We start from the raw sequence: 26705 nt of genomic DNA on the forward strand, positions 1-26705 counted from the left end.
GTAACTTATTTAAGAGACACCGAGCTTCTGTTCAATCTCACCATCAAGGACCTTACTGAGGCCCCACATTACAGAGTGGCCCACACTGGCAGTGTCCAGCAGAGGCTTGGCAAAGTCAGTGTCACAAGATCGAGCCCAGGTTCATGACAGCACTGACCTCAGGATGAGGCTTCCCAGCCCGGGTGGCGCCTGAAAGCCTGGGTCTGATCAGATTTCTTTCTGTGAAATCTTCATTTTTAGTACCTTGTGGCTTTGATGACAGCTCAATGTTCTCATGCTGGGCTGCAGAGTAAAGAGCTGCTATAACAAAGTACCACAAACAAGGTGCTTAAAACCACAAATTTATTCTCTCCCAGTTCTGGAGGTAAGGAGTCTGAAATCAAGGTGTCAGCAGGGCCATGCTACCCCTGGAGGCTCTAGGGCAGAACCTTTCTTTGCCTCTTCTGCTTCTGAGGGCGCCGGACTTCCTTGGCTTGTGGCTGCATCACTGTAATCTCTGCCTCTGTCTTCACATGGCCTCCTCCTCCTCTGTGTCCATGACTTCTCCTCTTCTGTCTCTCCATAGGATTATGGGCCCACCCAGGTAATTCAGGATAATCTCATCTCAAGATCCTTAATTATATCTGCAAAGATCCTTTCTCCAAATAAGGTCACATGTGCAGATTCCAGGCCATGGACATACCGTTTGGGGACCACCGTTCAACCACTTCGTATTCCACCGAAGGTGGAGGATGGCTCTAAGCCCTCGGGTTTGAATAATTTCCCCAGGCTCATATAGTGAGCTACTCCAGGGATCTACTCAACCTGGCCCTGCCCCGCCTCCCACCTTCCCACTCCCCTGACCGCCCAGGTCATTTTCATGCATGCTGAGCACTGACTGGGGAGATCTTCAGCATCTCGAGGCCTACCCACAGGGGTACTCTGCTGCCCACCCCATGCCAGTTCTCCCAGACCAGGGCCCCGTGAGTCCCCAGGAGTACCCTGCCCCCTCAATGCGCTTTCCTGCTCTCTATGAACCCGGCTGAGGCCTGAGGGCTCTGCCTTGCATGTCGACCTCATACCATGAGAATCCGACTGCAGCCTCACTGGGGCTCTGAGATGCAACCAACTCCACCAGTTTCAGTCCTTTTGAAAGTTCTTGGCACCTAAGGTGTACCCCTCACACGTGTGCGTATACACACACACACACACACACACACACACACACCCTTCAGTGCCTCTCCAGGTGGAGAGCAGTACCATTTGCCTACAGATATTCTGAAAAGATTATATTAGATTGAACTTTTAGAACTTAGCTACTATTTTCCTATGAAGTTTCAATAGGTTAGAGATGACCTACCCTTCATTTTTCATTACTTTCCTCATAATTTAAATGTTTCTATGCAACTTTAAGTTGTAAATATTAAAGTGACTACCTACCATTAAAGGAAGCCTTATTAGAGAGTCACGCGATTACTGACCCCTTGCTTATTTATCTGTTTGACAGTATTGCCTATGAGCAGGGTTGCCTGCCTTCTAAGTATAAGAGAATGCTGGTTTTATTTTATCACGAGTAGTACACAGCGTCTAGAGGAAGCCAGCCAATACTCACATTTTGAAAATTCATTTTTGGCTAGGTTGCTATGGAAACTCCTCCCCTCCCCATTGTGCCCTCCTGGCTCCATCCGTCCCTTCACCTGGGGTCCCCAAAGCACATCATGTATGGGGAGCACTGAACCCCCAGCACACCACTAGGGCTCTGTGATCTTGGACCAGACACACAGGACCCACTTACCCCTCAGGCACAGGAAGACCACACCTAGGGCCCACCACACTCATAGGAGCCCATAAAAATATTATTTTTTAAATTACAAATATATACATATATATAACTTTAGGTCTAAGAAAATGTTTTAATACATATCAATGTATTTGTCTTTATACCAATGCAGTCAGAAAATAGAACTGGTAATATTTTTGATGGAGGAAGGGCCGGGAAGATCGGAGTGCACGTAGACACACCTTCTCTCTAAGCCCGGTTCCTCAGGGGGATGGTGAGTGTGATCGTTTTTAGTCCCTGAGGCTGTTGTAAGGATTCAAGGAGCAAAAAACTGGATGCATGGTAAGTGCTCAATAAATACTGCTTCTCTCATATCCTCTATCCCTTTCTGAGCTCCAAAGAAACACTCCCAGGCCCCACCCTATGAGTTAGGCATTCTTTCCATTTAGGGGATAAGGAAGCGGAGGCTGTGAGTCAGAAAGTCCAGATTCATCCCTCTGTGTTCTACCCTGTCAGACATGGAGGTCCTTATATAAGAAATATTTTTGACTGGGCACGGTGGCTCATGTCTGTAATCCCAACACTTTGGGAGGCTGAGGTGGATGGATTATCTGAGGTCAGGAGTGTGAGACCAGCCTGGCCAACATGGGAAAACCCTGTTTCTACTAAAAATACAAAAATTAGCCAGGCAAGGTGGCGGGTGCCTGTAATCCCAGCTATTCGGAAGGCTGAGGCAGGAGAGTTGCTTGAACCCAAGAGCTGGAGGTTGCAGTGAGCCCAGATCACGCCATTGCACTACAGCCTGGGCTACAAGAGTGAAACTCTGTCCTCCACCAAAACAAAATGAAAGAAAGAGAGAAAGAGAGAAAGAGAGAGAGGAAGAGAGGAAGAGAGAACGAGAGAAAGAGAGGAAAGAAAGAAAGAAAGAAAGAAAGAAAAGAAAAGAAAAGAAAAGAAAAGAAAAGAAAAGAAAAGAAATAATTTCAGGCTTGAGGACTGCCTGAACCTGGAAGGTCAAGGTTGCAGTGAGTCGTGAACATGCCATTGTGCTCTACCCTGGGTGAGAGAGTGAGACCCTGTAAGGAAGGAAAGAAGGAGGAGGGAAGGAAGGAATGAAGGAAAGAAGGAAGGAAGGAAGGAAGGAAGAAAGGGAAAGAAAGAAAGAAAGAAAGAAAGAAAGAAAGAAAAGAAAGAAAGAAAAGAAAAGAAAGGAAGGAAGGAAGGGAGAAAAAAAATATTTTGTACCACCTTCCTCCCCCATTTTACTAGGTTGAATTAAAATTAATAGATAATAACCTAACTATATGCCTAATTTCAAAAAATCAACACAATGCCCTAGAGAAGAAATAAAAAGACAGTAACTTCCAACAAAAGCATATGTATTTCAGTAGACAGAAGTGGAGGCCCGATTTTGCCAGAAGCCAACAGGAAGTAGACAAACACTTGGCCCCCTACATGGAACCCCACAAATGGAGCGGCTGCACATGTTAACCTCAAGTTTCTTTGACATAGTGAACAACTCCCAACAAAGCTCTGAATAAAACTAAGCCTAGTCTTTTCCCCAGTTTGCATGGTACTTGCATTGCTGAAAAATTCAGTGTGCATTAAACCATGTGAAAAATACTTTGTTTACATCCAAATTGAATTAGCTTTTATGCTCAGAAGTTTTTCAGCAGGTGGTTCATGTACATAAAATTTCAGTGGGACATTCCAGAGTCATGCAGGAGAAGGGACAGTTTCGCCTGGCAGGACTGTCCTGCACATTGCACGGTGTCCAGCAGCCCTGGCCCCGTGAAAAGCCAGTAGCGCTCAACATCATTAGGCCAGCCACGAGCAGCCCTGAAGAGCACTGTGGACAGAGCCCACAGGGAAGCAGATCCTGGAAACACCGCTTCCTGTACAGAGGATAGAGTGAGAAACTGTAGAGCTGCCAAAGGGGGCAGCTCTGAGGCTGCTATAAATGTCTCTAAATTTTTTTCTAAGCTCCATTTCTAAGAGTATTTCTTACCATTAAACCAACTACAGATCTTGATCCTCTGATATAAATCTTGATGCCTATTAGCTGGTTGCACTGGTGAATGCTAAATGAGTTTTAGATTTTAATCCTGTAACATTCAGTCCTCTGAAGACCTGCTTGGTACTGAGACCTTATATGCAGAAATTTACCTAAATGCAAATGGACACATCTGCTGAAGCCACATGCAAAGCAACCCTTCAGACACTCAGGATCAGCAGATCCTTGCCCTGGGGAAATGCTGTCCGATTGCTCTCTAAGCCAAGGCGTCTTCTGGTACTTTCTCATGAGATCCCTGGTTTGTTTATTGTGCTTTCCTATGTGCGACTAACCTCACATTTGCATAGCTGATTACCTACATTTCCAGTGGGCTTATATTCCTCTGGGGTTTTGAAGAGCCCTTAGAATTTGTCCTCTTTGGAGCAAGATTTTCAGGCCACGAGCAACCGGGAGCTCCCAAACTCGCCACTAGGGGACTGCTTTTCCCGGGCCCAGCTCAGCGGCAGGTGTTGGAAGTTGTGACTGGGGAGGTGCTGGCTCCTTCCTGCTGGGATTTGTATCAGGGCAATCAAGGTCTTTCCTGCCCTAGTCCTGCCACGCTCTGGACTCCCACTCCCTTCTGTACACTGCCTCCCAGAATCCTATCTACACAGACCTGAAAAATAAAAAGCAGTAAAAACTCTTGGTTTTTGTTCACTCTGATCTTTCTGCTGCTTTTCTGTCTGACAGAAGCTTTCTCCTGCTTCCAGGCCTCAGAGAAGCTGTGCTGGCCCCAACCCGGTAATACTCTATCGCATAGCGCAGCATTTAATATACAGCCGAAAGTGGGATCGGTTCTCCGCTTCTGCCTGCCTTCCTTTGGGATCAGGAATAGCAGCTGCTCACAAGTGGTCCCTTAGCACCCTGGGCATGAGGTCCACCGATGCACTACTTTGCTCCACCACAGTGGTCCCTTTGTCACTGGCCAGGCTAGGAGCTTCTGGAGAGTGAGACCATGCTTTTGTTTGTTTTTCTAGTTTTGTGGCTCCTATCTTTAGCAAATCACTGTACAGGTAATATGCACTCAACTACAGTTGATTGAATTAATAAATTACCACTTTCGGCGCTAAAAGATAGATCACCTACTCTATGGATCATCGCAGGCCCAGAGAAGCATAACCGCTTGGCTAAACTAAACTAGCAAGTTGTGGTTAGGACTAAATCAAGTTCAGTGAGTAAATACATTGTTTCAGACCCTTGGTTTTTAAAAATGTAGCCCTGTGCACAAGAACTTTTTTCCCCCATGAGAAGAACTAGTGCTCCAATGATGTTGCAGCCAACTGATACAGTTTTGATATGTGTCCCCAGTCCTCATCTCATACTGAAATAGAATCTCCAGTGTTGGAGGTGGGGTATGGTGCAAGGTGATTGGATCATGCCGGTGGATTTCTCATGAAAGGTTTAGCACCATCCCCCTTGGTGCTATCCTCTCAATAGTGAGCGAGATCTCTTGAGGTATGGTCGTTTAAAAGTGTGTGGCGCCTCTGGCCTTGCTCTCCTGCTCCCGCTTTTGCCATGTGAAGTGCCTGCTTCTGCTTTTGTCTTCTGCCATGAGTAAAAGCTCCATGAGGCCTCCCAAGAAGCAGATGCCACCATGCTTCCTGTACAGGCTACAGAACCACCATGCTTCCTGTAGAGGCTGCAGAACCACCATGCTTCCTGTACAGGCTGCAGAACCATGAGCCAACTAAACCTCTTTACTTATAAATTATCCAGTCTCAGATATTTACAGCAATTCAAGAATAGACTAATACACCAACCCTCAGCAAAGGTTTACTGAATGAATCAAGGAATTGATAGAACAATGAATGAATGAATGACTTATCTCTTTGTATTAAATTCTTTAATATGAAGAAGACACACACAGAAAAGCACACAAGTTATAAGTAAACAGCACAAAATTCCCACAAAATGAACACACTTAACGATCACCATGTCTGGGCAGGCGTAGTGGCTCACACCTGTAATCCCAGCATTTTGGGAGGCCAAGCCGGGCAGATCACTTGAGGTGAAGGGTTCGAGACCAGCCTGGCCAACGTGGCGAATCCCAGTCTTTACTAAAAATACAAAAATTAGCCGGACGTGGTGGCGTGAGCCTGTAATCCCAGCTACTTGGGAGGCTGAGGCAAGAGAATTGCTTGAACCCGGGAGGTGGAGGCTGCAGTGAGTGAATATGGCACCACTTGCTCTCCAGCCTGGGCGACTGAGCAAAATTCCATCTCAAAAAACAAACTAACTAACTACCAACCATGCCAATAAATGAAACAACACCAGCACCCCAAAGCCCACTTCACACCCTTGCCCAATTACTGCCTATTCCATCCTCTCCACAAGCAACCATTTTCCCAACTTTTATCATAGATATGTTTTGCCTGTTTTTGAATCTTTATGTAAATGGCATAATACAGTATGATTTCTTTATGTTTGGCTTTAATTTTTTGGCTTAACATTGTGTTTAGGAGATTCATGTATATTATAGTATATTAGCTGTGGTTTGTTCATTTCATTGCTAAGTAGAATTCTACTGTATGATTACAGCATAGTTTATCCATTCTTCTACTGATAGATATCTGGGTTCTTTCTGGTTTGGGGTTATTATAAATAATACAGCCTGTGAACATTCTTGTCCAGAGATTTGGACATGGACATATAATTTGCACTTGAACAATATATTTCCCCCAAGAATATTCATGGGCATAGATTTGCTGTCACAGGGTATGTATGTGTCTAACTGTAGTAGATAACGCCAATCTATTTTCCAAAGTTGTTGTATCAGTTTGCATGCTCACCAGAGTGTGTGAACATTCCCATTGGGTTGCATCTTCACCAGCATTTGGTATTGCCAGTCATTTTTAACTTCAGTGATTCTAAGGGGTGTGAGTCATAACCATTGTGGTTTAACGGTTTTTCCTTAATTACTAATCAACCTGTTTACTGACCATTTGAATATCCTTATTTTTGGAAGTTCCTGTCCAAATCTCTTGCCTATTTTTCTATTGGTTGTCTGTTTTTTGTTTTAATTGATTTCTAGGGACTCTATATAATTTAGGCACTGTCTCTTTGTTGCTTACATATGTTGTATCTTTTGTTACTTACTCATTTGCCCTTTTCACTCTTCTATGTTGTCTTTATGAAAAAAATTCACATACAAAAATAGAGGAAACTAGCACAATAAACCCACATATTTCTATCACCCAGTTTCAACTCAGGCCAGTCTTATTATTAACCCATTTCCTACCCTCTTTCCCATCCCCACTCCCACAACTGCAAAATATTTTGTAGCAAATCCTAGATACCATGTTCTTTCATGTGTAAATATTTTAGTATACATCACAAGGATGTAAGGACTCTTAAAATATAACAAGAATACCATTATCAAACCTAAAATTATTAACAAGAATTCCAGCCAGGTGTGATGGCTCATGCCTGTAATCCCAGCACTTTGGGAGGCTGAGGCAGGTGGATCATCTGAGGTCAGGAGTTTGAGACCAGACTAGCCAACAGGGTGAAACTTTGTCTCTACTAAAAATACAAAAACTAACTGGGTATGGTGGTACACACCTGTAATTCCAGTTTCTCAGGAGGCTGAGGCATGAGAATCACTTGAGCCCAGGAGGTGGAGGTGCAGTCAGCCGAGATTGTGTCACTGCAGCCTGGGCAACAGAGTGAGACTCTGTCTCAGAAAACAAAAAGAAAAAATTCATAGTATCTATCAATGAATGCCAGTTCTTTTTCATAATTACTTGATCATAGTTTTTTTTCCCCCTCTGTACATTATTATTTTGCTTCAGAATAAAGAATTTTCTTTCCTTTTCTTATTGCACTGAATAGTTCTTCCAGTACCATGTTGAATAGAAGTGGTGAATGTGAGTAGCCTTTAGTATTCAGTTTTTATTTTCACTATTGGCTTTCTAAAAAGTGATTGCTTTAGGACTTACAAAATGTATCTTGAACTTTGTTTTCTGTGCTTTAGTTCGGATAAGTTTACATTTTTATGTCTTCAAGTTCAGGATATTTTCTTCTACAATTTCTAATATGTTATTAATCCCATCCAATAAAAATTTCGTTTTAGATACTATATTTTTATTTCTAGAGTTTCCATTTATTTTATAAATATCTTCCATTTTTCTTCTTATTATGTTTATGGTATTCTTTGTATCTTCAAGTATATAAAACATATTTAAATAGCTATTTTAATATTCTTGTCTGTTAAATTTATCATCTCTCTCATTTCTGGGTCTGTTTCTATTCACTAGCTTCCTCTTGAGTGTGGGTCACAGTTTTTGGCTTCTTTATAGGTCTACTGATTTATTATTGGATGATGGATACTGTGAATCTTGTTGTGGATAGATAGATATTGTTATTTAAAGAGTGTTGAGCTTTTTGTTAGGGCAGGCAGTTAAATTCATTGTGGATCTCTTTGATACTTTAGTAAATTATGTTGAGCTCTGTTCTTGGGGATCAGTATCTAGAACAGTCTTCACAGCTGTTTTAGCCCCACTACTAAAGTAGGAATTTTCTGCAGTCTATAGAATGGTGCATATATTCAAGAAGACTTTTCCACTCTGGTTGGCGGGAGCTTGAACATTCCCTGGCCCAATGTGAGCTCTGGGAATTAGGCAAGCTTTTATAAAATTTTCACTTAGTATTTCTAATTTCTTGAAATAAGAGAATTCAGGGAAAAGTAGAGTACGTTTGCCAAAAATCAGAATTTCTTGTTTATGAGATTTAACAAAAAAATCTGAAAAATATCCCACCTCCTTTTCTCCTACTTATCCTTCACATTCAGGCCTGTAGATTCTGTACCTTAATATTTTTCAGATGTATTTCTTCATCTCCATTCCCACCACCACTAACTTAGTTTGAACCCAAAACTGCCTGGTTTTAAACACTAGCTTCACCACATAATACGTTTGTGATTTTGGATAAATTGATAAATTTCCTGTGCCTCAGTTTCTTCATCTGTAAAATGGGGATCATACTAGTGTATAATATAAAAAGGATTATATTAGGCTCAAAGGTCTACTCCTTGATTTTTTTCCCCCAAATACCCCAACTTCAGGGAGATGCACCTTGCTTTTTAAACTTAAAAAACTTGTTTTGGCTATTTTTACTGTATTTGTACAGATGTTGCACAGATCCACATTATTTAAGAAATGGGCTCTCTCTTCCTTTTTCTGCCATCATGGCATGTGCTTGACTCCACTTCTTGTCATGTCTTCTCACAAGACTTTCAGGATTAAGCATTTCCTGGTCAAGTAACAATAGCAAAGTCACCTTATTCCCCAGTGGATTTAAATGAAAACTGGTGATAAAATCAGGTACAACTCTAAAAAGAACCATTGGAGAAGAAGCAAGCTGGGTCTCTGAGGAATTGCACATGAAATGGCACACATTTATGCATGACCATCTTACCACAGCAAGCTGAAAATGTCACCACTATCTGGACAGTTGGACATGTTTTATTGGGACTATATATTTTCTCTTTTTTCTTTGTGTATGTGTTGTATGTGTGCTGGTAGGCTTGGTTTAGTAATAAATATGTGAGACCTTTAGTTTCAAAAAAAAAAAAAAGAAAGAAATGGTTACACAGCATTCCACTGCATATCAATCATAATTTATTTGATAGTCTCTTATTGAGAAGCATTTTAGGTTGTTGACAAATTTTGGTATTATAAACAATGCAAGAAGTATTATAAATAAACTTTACTGTCCTTTTGCAAACATATTTTGTGTTAAATTTATAGTAATATATCACCAAATTAAAAGGCATGTGCATTTTAAATTTTGATCAAATTTTTCTCCATAGAAGGGTACCAGCTTACAATTTCAGCAACCACATGTGAGATAATCTGCATTCTGATCAACAATGTACACTCTCAAACTTGATTTTTGCAAATTAGATGGGTGTAACATTTTGGTCTTAATGTTTACTTTTACATTTTTAAAATTAGAAGTTGAGTGTTTTTACATGCTTACGAGCCATTTGTATCTACTTGTTCTTACTTTCAGCTTGTTTTTCTACAGGAATGTTTTTCAGTTTTATAAGAAACTTTAAAAACTCTTTGTAAATTACAAAAGCTTATAAATTAAGGAAATATATGTGCTGCATAAAGTTTCCTCCTAGCTTGTCATTTTACTATTTTAAACATACATAGTTTAACTTTTTTTTTTTGAGACAGAATCTCACTCTGTTGCCAGGCTGGAGTGCAGTGACTCGATCTCAGCTCACTGCAACCTCTGCCTCCTGAGTTCAAGTGATTCTTGTGCCTCAGCCTCTTGAGCAGATGGGACTACAGGCGTGCACCGCCATGCCCAGCTAATTTTTGTATTTTTAGTAGAGACGAGGTTTCACCATATTGGCCAGGATGATCTCGATCTCTTGACCTCGTGATCTGCCTGCCTTGGCCTCCCAAAGTGCTGGGATTACAGGCCTGAGCCACGCGTCTGGTGTACAGTTTAACTATTTTTTAAGACTTTATTTTTGTAGAGCAGTTTAAGGTTCACATCAAAATTGAGAGGAAAGTATAGAGATTTATCATAAGCCCCCTACCCCTACACGTGCATAGCCTCCCTCATTATCAATATCCCACACCACAGTGGTACTTTTTTGAGACAGGGTCTCACTGTGTTGCCCAGGGTGGAATGCGGTGGTACGATTGATCTCAGCTCACTGCAACCTCTGCCTCCGGGATTCAAGTAATTCTTGCGCCTCAGCTTCCTGAGCAGATGCGACTACAGGTGTGCGCCACCATGTCTGTAATTTTTTATATTTTTAGTAGAGACAGGGTTTCACCACGTTGGTTAGGCTGGTCTTGAACTCCTAGTCTCACGTGATCCACCCGCCTTGGCCTCCCAAAGTGTTGGGATTACAGGCATGAGGCACCAAGGCTGGCCCAGAGTGGTACCTTTTTCTTACAATTGGTGAACATATATTGACATACTTATCACCCAAAGTCCATACTTTATCTTAAAGCTCACTCTAGGTGTTGTACATTCCATGGGTTTGGACAAATGTTCAATGGCGTGTATCCACCATTATGGTATAATAGAGAGTTGTTTCACTGCCCTATAGATCCTCTGTGCTCTGCCTCTCGCTCCTTCTCCCCACAGCCTCCCAACCCCTGGTAACCACTGATCTTTTTACTGTTTCCATAGTTTGGCCTTTTCCAGAATGTCATATCGTTGGGATAACGGAAGCTTTTTCAGATTGGCTTCTTTCACTTAGTAATACGCCTTTAAGTTTTCTCTGTATCTTTTCATGGCTTGATGGCTAATTTTCTTTTTTTTTGAGATGGAGTCTCGCTCTGTTGCCCAGGCTGGAGTACAGTGGTACGATCTCGGCTCACTGCAAGCTCTGCCTCCTGGGTTCACGCCATTCTCCTGCCTCAGCCTCCCGAGTAGCTGGGACTACAGGCACCTGCCACAATGCCCGACTAAGGCTTATTTCTTTTTAGTGATAAATAATAGTCCATTGTCTGGATGTACTACAGTTTATCCATTTACCTATTAACATCTTGTTTGCTTCCAAATTTGGGCAATTACAATTAAAACTCCTATAAACACCCATGTGCAGGTGTTGTTTTGTTTTTTTATTGTTATTTTTAGAGACAGGATCTCACTTTGTTGACCAGGCTGGTGTGCAGCGACTATTCACAGGTGTGATCAGAGCTACAGCCTCAAACTCCTGGGCTCAAGTGATCCTCCTGCCTCAGCCTCTGAGTAGCTGGGGTTGTGGCACATGTCACTGTGACTGGCTCATGTGCTACATTTTATGTGGATGTAAGTTTTCAGCTCCTCTGGGTAAATACCAAGGGGTGCAGTGGCTGGATTATATGGTAAGGGTATGTTTAGTTTTGTAAGAAACGGCCAAACTGTCTTCCAAATTGGTTGTATCCTTTTGCATAATCAGTAGCAAGGAATAAGAGTTTCTGTTGCTCTATACCCTCACCAGCATTTGGTGTTGTCAGTGTTCTGGATTTGGGGCATTTTGTTGTACAAGTTATCAATACTTGCCTTACGGTTTTGGGTCTTGTATTTCACCATGCCACTCAGATTGTATTTTATTTTTCACGTTTATAAGTTTTTTTTTAATGTTGAAATCTCTGTCCATTTTATTTGGGATTTATTTTTATATGAGCAGTAGGACAGGAATCGGGCTTTATGTTTTTTTCCAAGGAGCTGGTCAGTTTCCTCACTATTTCTTGAATAATCTAACTTGTCCAACTAGTTTGGAATGCTACTTTTATAAGATAATAAATAAGCATAAGTGAGTTTCTTTGTGGATTCCCTTTTCTGTTAATCGAATCTCTGATTATTTCCTCTCCAGAAGAAAATGGGACCTTATTCATTTATAGGCTTTAATATCTGTTAGAGTCTCTCTCACTACTTACTCTTTTATTTCCCTCAGAAGTTTTCTTTGCATTCATTCCTTTTATTTCCAGTATCATTCTTTAAAATTCCTGCTATTAAAAAATACTATTTTATTGAGGTAACATAAAATATACAAACTAATTTAGAAATAGTTGACTTTGGGAGGGGGAAGGGATTGCATTGGGAGTTATACCTGACGTAAATGACGAGTTGATGTGTGCTGACGAGTTGATGGGTGCAGCACACCAACGTGGCACAAATATACATGTGTAACAAACCTGCACATTATGCACATGTACCCTAGAACTTAAAGTATAATAAAAAAAAAATAAAAAAATAAAAAAATTTTAAAAATTAAAAAAAAAAAGAAATAGTTGACTTTATATTACTGTTTTCTTTTCCAAGAATAAGATAAACTTTCTGTTACATTATGCGGTCATTTAAAATTTTTCTGTGTATATATTTTCTACATTTCTTGTATATTACCTATTGTTTTTTTTACTTGCTGTGGTGTATAAGGTAGTTCTTGTATTATATTTCCCGTCTGGTTATTGTCTGTTTATATTAAAATGATTGTGTATTTTAATTTAATAAAATAACCACTTTTTGATGCTTTCTTTAGTTCCAAAATTTGGGGCTGATCATCCTGAGCTATCTAAAAATACAATTGCAGTCTTAATACATGATGATCATTTTGCTTTGTTTCCAATTTTCATCGCTTCTTTCCCTAACTGTGTTGGATGGTGCTTCTAGAACTCTGGGAAATGGCAGTAGGAGCCTGCGTCCTCAGTCTTGCTTTTTGTTGTTGTTTTGCTCCAGGGTCTTCAGCACTGTGACCAAGTCTTGCTCAGATTCTAACGTCTTTCTCTTTGGTGTGTGGGAAGGTCTGTGGTTGAGTCAAGGTCAGAGCTTCTTTGCCTTGTTTCTAGGCCATTCAGAGAAACTACACCTTAAGGTAAGGGAGTTTTCCACAGGGACCAGTCACCTCCCTGGAGTTATGCCCCAGGGTTTGAGTCCCTGCAGCGATGCATGATGTGAAAAGAGTAGCTGCCTGAGACAGAATGTGGGTATTCCTGTTCTCCCATCCAGGCGGTTTCCCACCCAGTTACGTCATTGCCAAAGACACATTTTTTATGTATTAACTATAACTCATTTGCCATTTGTACCTTATATGTGTGCTTATCCAAATAGTCTGTTTTTCTAATTATAATTTAGGTTTTTAAAATTCTGGCAACAAATTATGTACTTCTATAAACACCCGGTCCCTGGCATAAAGTCTTGCACTCAGTAGATTCTCAATCAATGATTAACTGAACTTAGTTATGTGAGGCACTTCGAAATGAGGAAAGTACACTTCATATAAGACATAAGTTCTTAGTAACAATGAGGACAGTCGTCTTAGTCATCTCTCAGTGCTGTTTCCAGATCAAAGAGATAATGGATGGAAGAAAACTTGGAATATTCGTAACATTGCTAAGGCTGACTTTCCATTCCACATACCATATTGTAATGAAATGATGATTATTGTTTGTTTTCTTAACTAGACCATGAGCTCTTTGAGGACAGGAGCCAAGTCTTTTTTATCCTTACATTCTTGGCACCCACTCCAGGTCTTGACATGTAGTGAGTACATAATCAATGTAGAACTGAACAGAACTACAACCCACAGCATGTCTTCTGATATGAGGCCAGTTACACTCTTGTCTGAAGGTCATGAGATACAGCTTCTATTCTAAATGGCCAAAATGGACCAACCACCAAAGATGAGACCTGGCTCCAGGGACAGCAAGCAAAAGTCCTTGGAGCTCCTAGCTCTAGTTTCTGATGGTTCCTCTGATAATTAATCACATGCTTCTTGGGGCTGTCTCTACTGCTGTTCAATTATTTTATCCTCTTATCTTTTTTTTTTTCACACATTTAGGTTAGCAACTTGTGGGGATTGGGATATCATTGTATTTTTAAAAAAGATTCCCTTGCTCCTAGTACAAAATATTGTTTCTACTCCTGACCCAGGCTCATCTAAAAGTCTTTTTTCTCCTCTTCTCTTCCTAGACTGATCTCTTTACTTCCTCTGCTAGATTCTTTTTTTGCTACCCTCTGGATTCCTGGGCCAACTTTTAATGATGCCAATAATTGCCAGGCACTGTGTGGGGCACTTAACATAGAGAAGGTATCACCACACACATATTGCAGATGAGGATGCATTTGAAAGTTTTCTTTTTCTATTCTCTTCAAGTAAGGCAAGACAGTTTGGCTGCCTGGATTTTAGGAGGTGTGCAGGTCTCCATGGAGAACACTGGTGAGAGAATGCACTGGTAACTTTACCTCATGATGTGAAGAACCTCACTGAATTTTAAACAATTATTAGATGACCTTGGTGACTTATAAGCACTTGGAAATGTGCATATTAAAAGTACCAGCATCTGTAGTTTTCTGAAGTGCAGATCTGCATGTGGGAGTTTTGAAAGCACATCCTCTGCCTTTGCCTTGTCTAGATGAAGACCTTATTTGAAGACCAAACTTTGTGCGAGATTTTATCATCAAAGTCTTCAAGGACCTTGGGGAGGTCCCAAGAGAACAAAACTATAGTGAGTCTTACTGGAAAGAGTCTGCTTGGGGCTTGAGTCTTAATGGATAGAAGCAATGATTGTTAAACTTTTTGACTTATGTTCCTTATCAGTAAAAACTGAAATTAAGCAACATTTATGTCCATGCCTCTGTATTTGTATGTCTATTTCAAAATCATACACATATATGACTACAGCATTATATTACATAGGATAGAAAATTTATACAAAAATGGAACATTTTAAAGGATGAGAGAAAACTGAAAAAATAATATTTTAATAATACTTTTAACTATTATCTGTACAAGACCAAATTATAGTGTAAGTTGTATAATTGAAAGTTTATTATTATTATTATTTGAAAATATTATTTCAACATAGCAATTCAGTACCTGGGCCTAATGTTAATTTAGGTTTTAGTAGCTATCTGAATTTTAGAAAGGTACCTCACAGAGATATATAAAGCTAAGCACAAGAAGTGTGTCATTGGCAACACTTACTGAATCATGATGTTTGTTTTTCAACCTTTCTATATTGTCCATTTTCACATATGAGAAAATGAAAGCCCAATGAGGTTTGGAACTTTTCAAGGGCCCCCAGCTGGAATCAGATCCCAGGTCTCCTAATACCCAGGACACTTCTTCCACATTCCAAGGAAAAGCGTTTCCCAACCCTCAACATCTTGCTTTGCAGATACTCTCATGTCTTTTCACATGTATGTGTGGGCTTCCATCTTTCTTCAAGTAATTGGAGGATTTTTCAAGGCAAGGACCATGACTTTATTTTTTGTATTCCCCCAGTACCTAGTGGACAGTGGGGAGAAAGAAGGAGAGAGAAAGGAATCTGCTTCCACACTTCCAATGGAGAGATTCCACTAACTTTGGATTCCCAGTGTATAGACGTTCTCTTCTTGGAAGAAGAGGTAACTCCCCGCACCAGAGACTTTCTTTTTTTCACAGCTCTTCCCATCTGAAACTGTCCAATAGATTTCTGGCACCCTGTACCTGGCATATGAATACCAAGTATTAAACTAACTTTGTTTACCTTTTTGGTCATAAACACTGAGACGGTTTTCTCCTTGCTTGCAATTGCTTATTAAATCATACACTTTTCCAGACTGCAGGTCTTTGGTGGTGGTGATGGTTGGGCACCGCCATCTCAGTTGACCAAATTGGAAAATATGCTAAAGAGCCTCGGCAACCATGGTTCCCCTGTGTGGAATGAGTCCATTAGCCTTTGGTGCAAGAAAAGAAGAGCTTGGACCGGTGCGGTGGCTCACGCCAGTAATCCCAGCCCTTTGGGAGGCTGAGGCGGGTGAATCACAAGGTCAGGAGTTCAAGACCAGCCTGGCCAACGTGGTGAAACCCTATCTCTACTGAAAAAACAAAAAAATTAGCTGGGCATGGTGGCAAGCACCTGTAATCCCAGCTACTCAGGAGGCTGAGGCAGGAAAATCGCTTGAACCCAAGAGGCGGAGGTTGCAGTGAGCTGAGGCTGAGATTGTGCCACTGCACTCCAGCCTTGGCAAAGAGCAAGACTCCATCTCAGAAAAAAAAAAAAAGAAAGAAAGAAGAGCTTGTAAGTATAGAAGAGGAAAAGAAAAGAAATGCATTTATTAAATCCTAAACCCTGCACAGCTAAAAGTTCGAGAGACAGATTTAAAAGATCATCTATTCAAGTAAAATCTCAGGAACAAGACTAACCAGGATTTAGTGTGCTCCTGCAGGAAGCCTATGAAAAGATCCCCCCAAACATCTTAGGGTGCTGTTTCCTCTATTTTCTGATATTTTTCTTCTTGTTTCTTATGACATGCTGATTCCAAGAATTCATGCGATCACACTTCACTATCTTCCATTGGCCTGAGAGTGGGATTCAGGTAAGGCCAAAGCTTCTCTAGAGACAGAAGAGAATATGGGGTCCAATTCCAGTGGGGCTGGCACAGTTCCAATTCCATTTCAGTTCCACAAAACTGAATTGGAGCCCTGTGGTAGAAAGAAATTGTTTTATTTGCCTAACACTCTTGTTGGCTTCTAGCAAATTCACCTCCTACCATTTTGGGGATAATTCCTCCTCCTCCCTGACTTCAACTGTGCAGTTCTAGTCATGACTGCAATCATCACACTTCAATCGATCACTTCAGAAGTAGGGATGTGACTCAAACCATGCCAAGGAGTTTTCTTCCCCACCCCAAGGAGACTTTTGAAGGCTGGAGGTCTTTAGTGGTGGTGATGCTCAGGCACCACCATCTCAGTTGACTAAACTGGAAAATACGCTAAAGAGCCTTAGCGGCCATGGTTCCTCTGTGTGGAATGAGTCCATCAGCCTTTGGAGCAAGAAAAGAAGAGCTTATAAGTACAGAGGAGGAAAAAAAAGAAAAAGAAAGCTGAAAGTTCTTGTTAGCTACAACTTTGGCCTTTCCTAGTTACGTAAACCACTAAATAATGGCTAAAGTAGTTTGAATTTAGTTTCTATTACTTACAATTAAAACTGCCCTGATGATGACAACTGTCCCTTAACATGTACTTGGTCCCATTGCTGGTGTTGAGGAAACAAAGATACATATGATTCTGTATCCGTTCTCAAGTTGCTGAGAATCTGTGAGGAGAGAAAGATACCTCAGCAAATAAGCACAAAGCAATGTGATACGATAGAGGGCGTGAAGACAGGGGTAGGTGTGAGGGGGAAAGAGCTCAGGAAATGCTAACACTGAAGATGGAAATTTGAACCAGGCTGTCAGGGCTCTGGAATCAAGCAAATAAGGACTTACTAGAATGAGCATTTGTAACCAGTCCCCTGCACTTTCTAAACAGGCAATTTACTTAACTTCTCAGAGGCTCCGTTCCTTATATGTAAGAGGAAGATCATAGTAGTACCTGTCTCACAAGTTTTGGTGAACATTAAATTATATAATGCTTATACAATGTTTAGTACAGTAACATTTTTGCAAATGTTAAAGATTACCATCATCCTTACCCTCAGGGCAGAGACCATTATCATATATTTTTAGGATTGTATTTCCTAAATGTTGCCAGTTAGGGCAGAGCTACTAGGGGAGAAAACATTTTATGCTTTGCTTGACAAATTCACTGCTTCATAAAGAGGAATACTTACATCACCTCCCGTATACACTCAAGGCATATGTATGGTTTCTAGATCACTGGCTTTTTGGAGAGGAGAACCTCAGAAGAAGAGATACTTGCTTGGAACTTCATGAGCTTAGTGTAACATCTGATAGAATCTGAAGGGAGATAGAAAGCTCGTGAATTTACAACCTTTTATGTATGGTTTTTAATAACCTCCTGCTTGTTATTCTTCACAAAATCCATGGTGCTGGTTTAATTTGTTCAGCGTTGCAAATTAATAAACTATGAATAAAAAAGCACAGTGAGCTGAAGTTTCAAATTTGACTCTTTAATAGCCATTCTCAAAATTCTAAGACCAGAGGAATCTAGTCCTGATTTTTCTTGTTGGATTCTCCTGGAAACTGGAGCCTGAAGAGATTCTAATGAACCTTGGTGACTGGGTGATTAAGTTTTGCATACTGTGAAAATCCAGGTACATGTCTTATGTTGCCAACTATTGTAATTTATCAGAAAGAGAACAGAACTGGAAGCCTGGCTCTGATGACAAGATAGATTGAGCTAATATGAACGTTCCTCCTCCTATAACACATAGAAATGCTAGATACAATAAAATCACCACCTCCTCTAAGGTAATTACATGGTTGAACTGAGAGGAGAAAGGGAGGAAGGGAGGAGGAGGAGAAAAAGGAGAAAAGAGAAAAGAAACCCCCAGGTGCCTGAATTGAAGACGGTGTTTAAATCAAGAGCCATAAATGAAAAACAATATAAAACAACTGTGACAAAATGTTAACATTTATCCGGCTGGTGACTACATAGGTGTCTGTTATATTATTGTATTTATTTTTTCATCATTGCAATATTTTGTGATTGAAAATGGTGATTTTATAAAGAAGAAGAGAGAGGAGAAGAAGGATTTGGATTTGGTGCATCTGAGTCTAATGCCAGCTCTGCATGACCTTAGGCAAATGATCTAACTCCGTCTCCTCATCAGTAAACTAAGGACAATGACATCTACTTCAAACGTGATTTCAGTATTAAAAGGGACAACATATAACGCCCAGCACATAGGCTCAGCATCTTCACTTTCCTGTTATCCCTTCTAACCTGAGGAAGAGCCTCATGAGTCACGCTCTCACTGAGTCTTTCTGGGACAAGGATGATGTCAGACCACTGTGGACACATTGATTGCTGATCTGTAACACTTACGACCATCAGAGGCCATTGCAGCCTCTTTTCTCCTTTTATGATACAAACATTTTCTAAAAGTCCAGGCCAGTATTATGGAATGCCTTTAAATTTGGTTTGTCCAGTTATTTCCTCAAGGCTAGGGTCAAGTTAAACGTTTCTGGTGAGAATCCAACAAAGATGGCTTTGTATTCCTCTCAGTGCATCCTATCAGGGGCTCCATAAGTTCTGCTCACCTCTTTATGGATGATGTTACATTAGCTCTTTTGGTTAAGGAAATGGCCACTAGATCTCTCTGTTGTGAAGGTAGCTTTTCCCTTTCAGAATTAGTGAAGTATAGATGTGGTTGGACTTTTAGACTAAGTTAATATATTGTCCTCAGTAACATTTCACACGATGGTTTTAACATCAATGAATGATTTTTACACGAATTATTTCAAAGGGGCTGTAACATTCTCTGGCTTCCTTTTGTCTGATTGCCTGGTGCCTACATAGCTTTCCAGTTACCTGTTTGATTCAGTCCCTCCCTTGAGTATCAGCACTCCCTAATCCTTCACTGTAATTCCGAGATTCATTTACTGTCTTGTCTTCTTGATTCACCTGCTCCTCTTGCCTGTAATCCATGATCTCATCTGGTTGGTGGTGGGTCTCCTGCTTCAGAGGTTAGCATTGTTCATTGTATACCTGATACTTTGACTGGCCTGGGTTGACCTGCAGTCCTTCTCTGCTTAGCTGTATCTCTACTTTGCCAGGGACTGCCCTGCACAATGGGAAATGGTATTTGGGGGACTCTGTCTAGCTTCCAAGCTTTCAAAATAAATTTTTTTATCCTAGCTTCAGAGTAAATAATAAACACATACACATTTGCTCACATTTACCCATCCTACTTGTGATGCATTCTGTTTCTATTCAATTTCATTTTTTAAAGTGCTAGTCAGCCCACTTGATTTCATAAGCTGAAATGGCTGGCAATCTTGTACTTTGAAAAATACTGTGTGAGAGCTTAATGCACCAAATCATCCGAGATCCGCCCTTCCTATGAATACAGAGCGCCCCTTTGGTGATCATTTTGCCCCTGTCTTATTTGAATTTGAATTGTGGAACTTGAGGGCTGGAAAGGTCCTTTAAAAACTCATCCAGCTTCATCATTCATTCAGTGCTTGAACTCCTTCAACAACATCCCTCCTGCTTGGAATATTACCAGCTTCTCTTTAAACATCCAGCCATGTGGAAATTACCATTGTCCCAGATACCCTGTTCCTTTTTTGGGTAAAGTTCCAGATCTTGGTTAAGGTCTTTTCTCTATTTAGACTCCTGGAGGCTATGTAGGACAAGCCGACTCCCTGTTCCACTTGAGAACTGACTGGAGACAGCCATCGAGCATTCTGAGTCCTCCTTTCTCCAAGTCCTTCAGGGGATCCTCGATGGATACCACATGGTTTCTACATTTGTAGCCACCCTCCTCAGAGCGCTTTGTCAATATCCTTCCTGAACTGTGACTCCTGCCTTTGACACATTATTCTAGCTCTTTTCTTCTGTTGTCATGCTAGCTTCATCTTATATTGATATCTAACTTCTCGTGGTTCTATGCCTTATCTGCCTTACTAAGTTCTATCCTTTATTTATGGTGACGGCATTTTGTACAGTGTGACTCCAAAGTAGGAAAGTCTTTATTCCCTGGTCAAATAAAGGTACATCCAAATGAATGATGTGTTTCAGGAGTTATGCACTTATTCCAGTGATGCCTTAATCACCCACATTATCCTTTAGAAATTGTATTCACCCTGGGAAAGAGGGAAGGAGAAACATTTGGGGCAAGATGCAGAGGAGACTTCCAAGTTCAGGGCTGACTTCATGTGTTCAGCCTGTACCATCACATGGGGCCCCTTTCGCAGAAGGGCCCTGTACTAGGTTTAAGGCTTGGCCATCATGGTTGGAAATTCTTGATAATGTTATCTTTGAGCTTGTGTTTTTTAAGTAAAGGCTTTTTAAGTAAAGGCACAATGGAACATGTGCATGATCAGAGGAGAAACATGAAAGAAAGAAAAAGCTTTATGTTTTAGTACTTTTAATAGTACTTTATTCCTGCTTTTTGAGCAAGGGAGCCTCGTTTTTATTTTGCACTAGGCCTTTTAATTATGTAGCCAGTTTGGGGTAAGGTTCCTTTTCTTAACCTGAGTGGTAAGTACACAGGTGTTTATTTTATCATTATTATTCCTTAGGCAATTTATATTTATTTTATGTTCTTCTGAATGTATGGTACTTTTTATAAGAAAAAGAAAAGAAAAAAGTCAAAAAATGCTCTCAGAGCCTGAGACTCTTTTCTACAACCTCATGGAGGGTTAATCTTTCTTTTGAGAAATGAATTTTAGTTTTGGAAGCAGTCAAAAGTATTTGGATGATGATTCTGGACAATGACTTTGATGGAAAATATAACTTTAATTCACACATAAAATTATTACTCAGACTGATTTTATCATGAGGTTCATCAACTGCTTCTAAAGAAACTCTAAACAAATGTTATAAATGTACTTTGTAACACATAACATCATTAGATTGCTTAGAAGTTTCTGAGTTAACTCTTTTGAATAGAACAGTGATCTTTGAAAGCATCACTCCTTATATGATTGTTTAGAAATTAGACAAACCACTTTAAATACATTTCTCCACACAATTCTTGAGCACTGTGAAAATACAATAAATATTAATTTCACAATTTGTTTTTCTAAATAATTTAGGGAAAATTCACTATGCAAGGCAGCATAAATGATATATTAGTCCATTTTCACACTGCTAGAAAGATACTACCCGAGACTGGGTAATTTATAAATAAAAAAGATATCCTTCTGTGAAGCCTCTATGTCCCAGTCTTCTGGGAACTCCACCTCCTCTGTGTTCGAACATTAACAGATGGGACCCAGGCTGGGCATGGTGGTTCACGCCTGTAATCCCAGCACTTTGAAAGGACGAGGTGGGTGGATTATGAGGTCGGGAGTTCGAGACCAGCCTGACCAACATGGTGAAACCCTGTCTACTAAAAATACAAAAATTAGCCAGATGTGGTGGCAGGTGCCTGTAATCCCAGATACTCGGGAGACTGAGGCAGGAGAATCGCTTGAACCTGGAAAGTGGAGGTGGCAGTGAGCTGAGACTGCACCACTGCACTCCAGTTTGGGTGACAGAGTGAAACTCTGCCTCAAAAAAAAAAAAAAAAAAAAAAAAAAAAAAAAAAAAAAAAGAAAGAAAGAAAGAAAAGAAAAGAAAAGGAAAAAAGAAAAGTGCATTTATTACTTTGTTATAATGTATGTGGAAAACGTGAACATATGATGTATAACTTGTCCTAAATTAATAACACACCCCACCTGTAGATCTGAGATAAGGTTAGGACATAAAGTTCTTGACTCTTAACTAATCAGCACCTTTTCTTCTGCTCTGCTTGATATTCTGTAGGACTGTAGGTTTATTTTTCTTATTCTTGACAATTTAATCATTTTTGCTTATTAATTTAGATCAAAATGGTCAAACCACTTCCCCTCCTGTCGGAATACAAATATAGCCCCTACCACATTTAACCTATACACCATGCTCTGGATAATGACTTCTGGCAATAATGACACAGGGGACATAATTACAGTCAACCCTCCATATCTGTCGGTTCTGCATCTGTGGATTCAACCAACCACAGATCAAAAGTATTCAGGAGAAAAATATGGATGTATGTATTAAACGCGTGCAGACTTTTAAACTTGTCATTATTTTCTAAACAATACAGTATTAACTACACAGCATTACATTGTATTGGTTATTATAAGTAATCTAGAGGTGATTTAAAGTATACAGGAGGATGTGCATAAGTTATATGCAAATGCTATACCATTTTATTATTATTCAGGAGAAAAATAGGGATGTATGTATTAAACATGTGCAGACTTTTAAATTGTCATTATTTTCTAAACAATACAGTATTAACTATTTACACAGCATTTACATTGTATTGGGTATGATAAGTAATCTAGAGGTGATTTAAAGTACACAGGAGGATGTGCATAGGTTACATGCAAATGCTACACCATTTTATATGAGGGACTTGAGCATCTGTGCATTTTGGTATCTGAAGGAGATCCCAGAACCAATCTCCCATGGCTGCTGAGGGATGACTGTATATGCTAACGACATTCATGTGCTACATTCGTTCATGATGCTGGTGTCTTAGTTTCTCTGGGGGAGGAGAAGGATGGCAATATAATCCAGGTGATTAAATAAAGCACCATAGCCTATGAGCTTTGCCGTCTGTCTTGAGTGCTTTTCTGCTTGGCCAAGTCAGCAGTGGGCCTGAACCCGCCACCTCCCTGACCACCAGGAAGAGAAGGTGTTAGAACTCTGGAACGGTCATCAGGGAGCTGGTCTCCAGGGCTAAAGACAGAGGATGTGCTGGTGCCAGTTCTTGCCAGCTTGCTAGAACCCACTGTGCACATGTCTTCCCAACTCCATATTCAGTGACTTCATGTTGGTAGTTAAAAATTGGCCATGGTGCATGGTGACTCATGTCTGTAATCCCAGCACTTTGGGAGGCCAAGGCGGTGGATCATCTGAGGTCAGGAGTTCAAGACCAGTCTGCCCAACATGGTGAAACCCCTGTCTCAAAATACAAACACTTAGCTGGGCGTGGTGGCGGGTGCCTGTCATCCCAGCTACTCAGGAGGCTGAGGCAGGAGATTCACTTGAACCCAGGAGGTGGAGGTTGCAGTGAGCCGAGGTCGTGCCATTGCACTCCAGCCTGGGTGACAAGTAAAAAACCCCATCTGAAAAAAAAAAAAAAAAAAAAATTTGGCCATGGTGGATTTATCTATACTAAGGGAACTAGCAAATCCAACCCTTTTCTTTTTGGAGGCCCTGTGTTAAACATTTACCAGCACACAACTGGCTGAAGCCCTGAGCACTGAGACCTGAGCCTGTTGGGAAAGGAGCAGCAGCAGGTCTTGAGAAGGCTGGGCTGATGTCCCTTCCATCATGATTTCACTGGTCACACTGCAGGAAAAAAATCCAACACAGGGACCAGGCTGGTGGGACTGCAGCCTGGCTGACCCTTGCAAGCTAAGGATAAACTGAATTTATCAAATATTTCTTTCACTTTGCACTCAACTGTTTTGGGAGAAGAGAAGCATTTTTTCTTCCATGTGTGGGCCTGGCCTGTCATGAGAACTCAAGAGATGTCAGTGGGCGTCCTCCAGTGAAAACAGATTCCTGTTTTTTATAAAAATCATACGACCTGTTTTAATATTAGCTATCATTTCTAGTTCTCCTGCATCTTAATATTAAAGAAAAAACCCAGAAAACTAGGTAAAGAACTAAATTTTATTTGAAAAAAGGGTGAAAAAAGTAAAAGAAAAACCTTAACAAAAATTGATATAGAAGATAAGGGCTATATAGCCTTTTTACCTGTCTTTATTTTGTTGTTAAGGTGTATCCCTAATTTTCCACGTGTTTACACATCCTAGTGGAATGTATAAATGGAAAGTATTACAAACGATACGAGCACTGTCATCTTCGGTGATTTTGGATAGATGGAATCTGCTGGTTAAAGATAAATACTGTTGAAGAAACACAGCACTAAATGTGTATTGGATGGAATCTGTCCTAGCTGTTATTACCTCAGCTGATTTGAAGTCTAAGCGTGTAGCTTCCATTCCAGTTGACATTATCTGAACTGAACAGACAGGATGATGGATGGAATCCACTTTAAAAAATGACACAGTTGAAGTAATACCTAGAAACTTATAGTTTTAAATATTGTTTTCTCAGCAAAAATGAAATAATTTGCTTTCTCCTTTCTAGCAAGACTAATATTCAATTTCTAGTCTCATTAAATTGTCATTTTCTTTAATGTTCAAAATTGACATTTTTGGTCACATCAATTGTATTCACATTTTGGCCAGGCGCAGTGGCTCATGCCTGTAATCCCAGCACTTTGGGAGGCTGAGGCAGGCAGTTCACCTGAGGTCAGGTGTTCCAGACCTGCCTAGCTAACATGGTGAAATGCCATCTCTAGTAAAAATAAAAAAATTAGCCAGGCATGGTGGCATATGCCTGTAATCCCAGCACTTTGGGAGGCTGAGGCACGTCATCACCTGAGGTCAGGAGTTCGAGACCAGCCTGGCCAACATGGTGAAACTCCATCTCTACTAAAAATACAAAATTAACTGGATGTGGTGGCGCATGCCTGTAATCCCAACTACTCAGGAGGCTGGGGCAGGAGAATCACTTGAACCTGGGAGGTGGAGGTTGCAGTGAACTGAGATCGTGCCATTGCTCTCCAGCCTAAGCAACAAGAGCAAAACTCCATCTCAAAAAAACAAACAAACAAACAAACAAACATATATATATGTATATATATATTCATGTTTAAAATTGTGAATATGTATTTTTTAAGTCACATAAAATTCCCACTACAGAAATGTCTGGAGATTCCTTTTTATTTTTTTATGGAGATAGATGGAGAAGAGTCTTGGTTAGCAGCTGGAGGAAGTATGAGAGATAGGTAGCATTTAATTAAATGTGTTCTGGATGTTTGGGGAAAACATTCTGGGTTTATTCAACATTTAGGCAACGGCGATCTTTGCAGACTACAGCTAATATTTGTCTCTGGAGAAGAAAGCTCCTAATCCCAGAACTTATTAAATACTAAATACCTTGTTGAGGAAAGATTGAGGCTAAAAATGTCAACTCTAAAATGTCAGAAAATTCTGAAGTTTCCATAGCAATGTTAATTTGCTCCTCTCATAAGCCATTTTAATGTTAGTAAAAATGCTGTTAGCTGACTGGGAAATGCAGCTCCCTCTGAGTGATATTGAATAAGCTCATCTTAATTAAGCTACAAGGCTCCTCCATTTCCTGGCTGGACACAGAAAAGACTTCATTGGCTGTATCGAGCAAGAAAAAGAAAGCCCTTTGTGATCCTGGTGGATGGCATCTGTGGCTGAGAAGAATCAAGAGGACAGAAATGGTCTTGGAAAGGCTCTGAGCTCACAAGGCTGGCCGTGGAGAACATAAAGCTCAAAGCATAAAGCAAGTTAACAGTGACTGAATTTTAGGGCAGCCGTGCCCACTGTGAAAGTGTCTTCAGGACTCTTGGAGGCTTGGAATCCAGGGAGGGCCACACAGTGATAGGGCTTAGCATCCTAAGGTCCATAGTCTAATTTAATGGGCTAAATATTAAAGTTTTGCTAAGCTATTCTTAATTCTCAATTCCCAAATTGCTCCTGAAGCTGTAGTCAATGCCATTGGTTTCAGAGTTATTCTTTTGTCCTGCTTCCAGTAACCGTTAGTATATGTGTAACTGCTGAAAATGGCACTCAGGTTAATGGCTAAATCTAAAATAAACCTTTGAGATCGTTTGTTCCAAGTGGCTGAAAGCTGGCCTGGAGAGGGGGGTGCCCGGAGCATGTACAAAGCCATCTGGCACGCTGGGGGCAGGATGAAGACTATGTGATTCCCTGACACTTGCTAGCAAATTGGGTATTCCTGGGCACATCAGTTAAATCTTTGGCTTGTATCTTGGCTGGGCGTGGTGACTCATGCCTGTAATCCAGCAATTTGGGAGCCAGAGGCGAGCAGATAACCTGAGGTCACAGGTTCGAGACCTGCCAGGCCAACATAGCAAAACCCCATTTCTACCCAAAACACAA

General features: G+C 40.6%; 1 protein-coding gene across 3 annotated transcripts in view; it reads right to left on the bottom strand.

The window, feature by feature from the left end:
• Positions 1-14992: 14992 nt before the first annotated feature.
• LOC114680429 (uncharacterized) overlaps positions 14993-26705 on the bottom strand; it is a 141286-nt gene continuing 129573 nt past the window's right edge. For 2 of the 3 annotated variants that reach the window (XM_077943944.1, XM_077943945.1), the window contains 2 exons: positions 17232-17347; positions 14993-16734 (listed from right to left, as the gene is read on the bottom strand). In XM_077943944.1, coding sequence (XP_077800070.1) covers positions 17234-17347 — 114 coding nt within the window. In that variant the 3' untranslated portion in view covers positions 14993-16734; positions 17232-17233. Of the gene's footprint in view, positions 16735-17230; positions 17348-17863; positions 17991-26705 lie in introns of those variants that run through there. The other variant, XR_013397394.1, reaches the window with a different exon arrangement.

This window comes from Macaca mulatta, chromosome 8 (assembly GCF_049350105.2).
Source record: "Macaca mulatta isolate MMU2019108-1 chromosome 8, T2T-MMU8v2.0, whole genome shotgun sequence".
NCBI lineage: Eukaryota > Metazoa > Chordata > Mammalia > Primates > Cercopithecidae > Macaca > Macaca mulatta.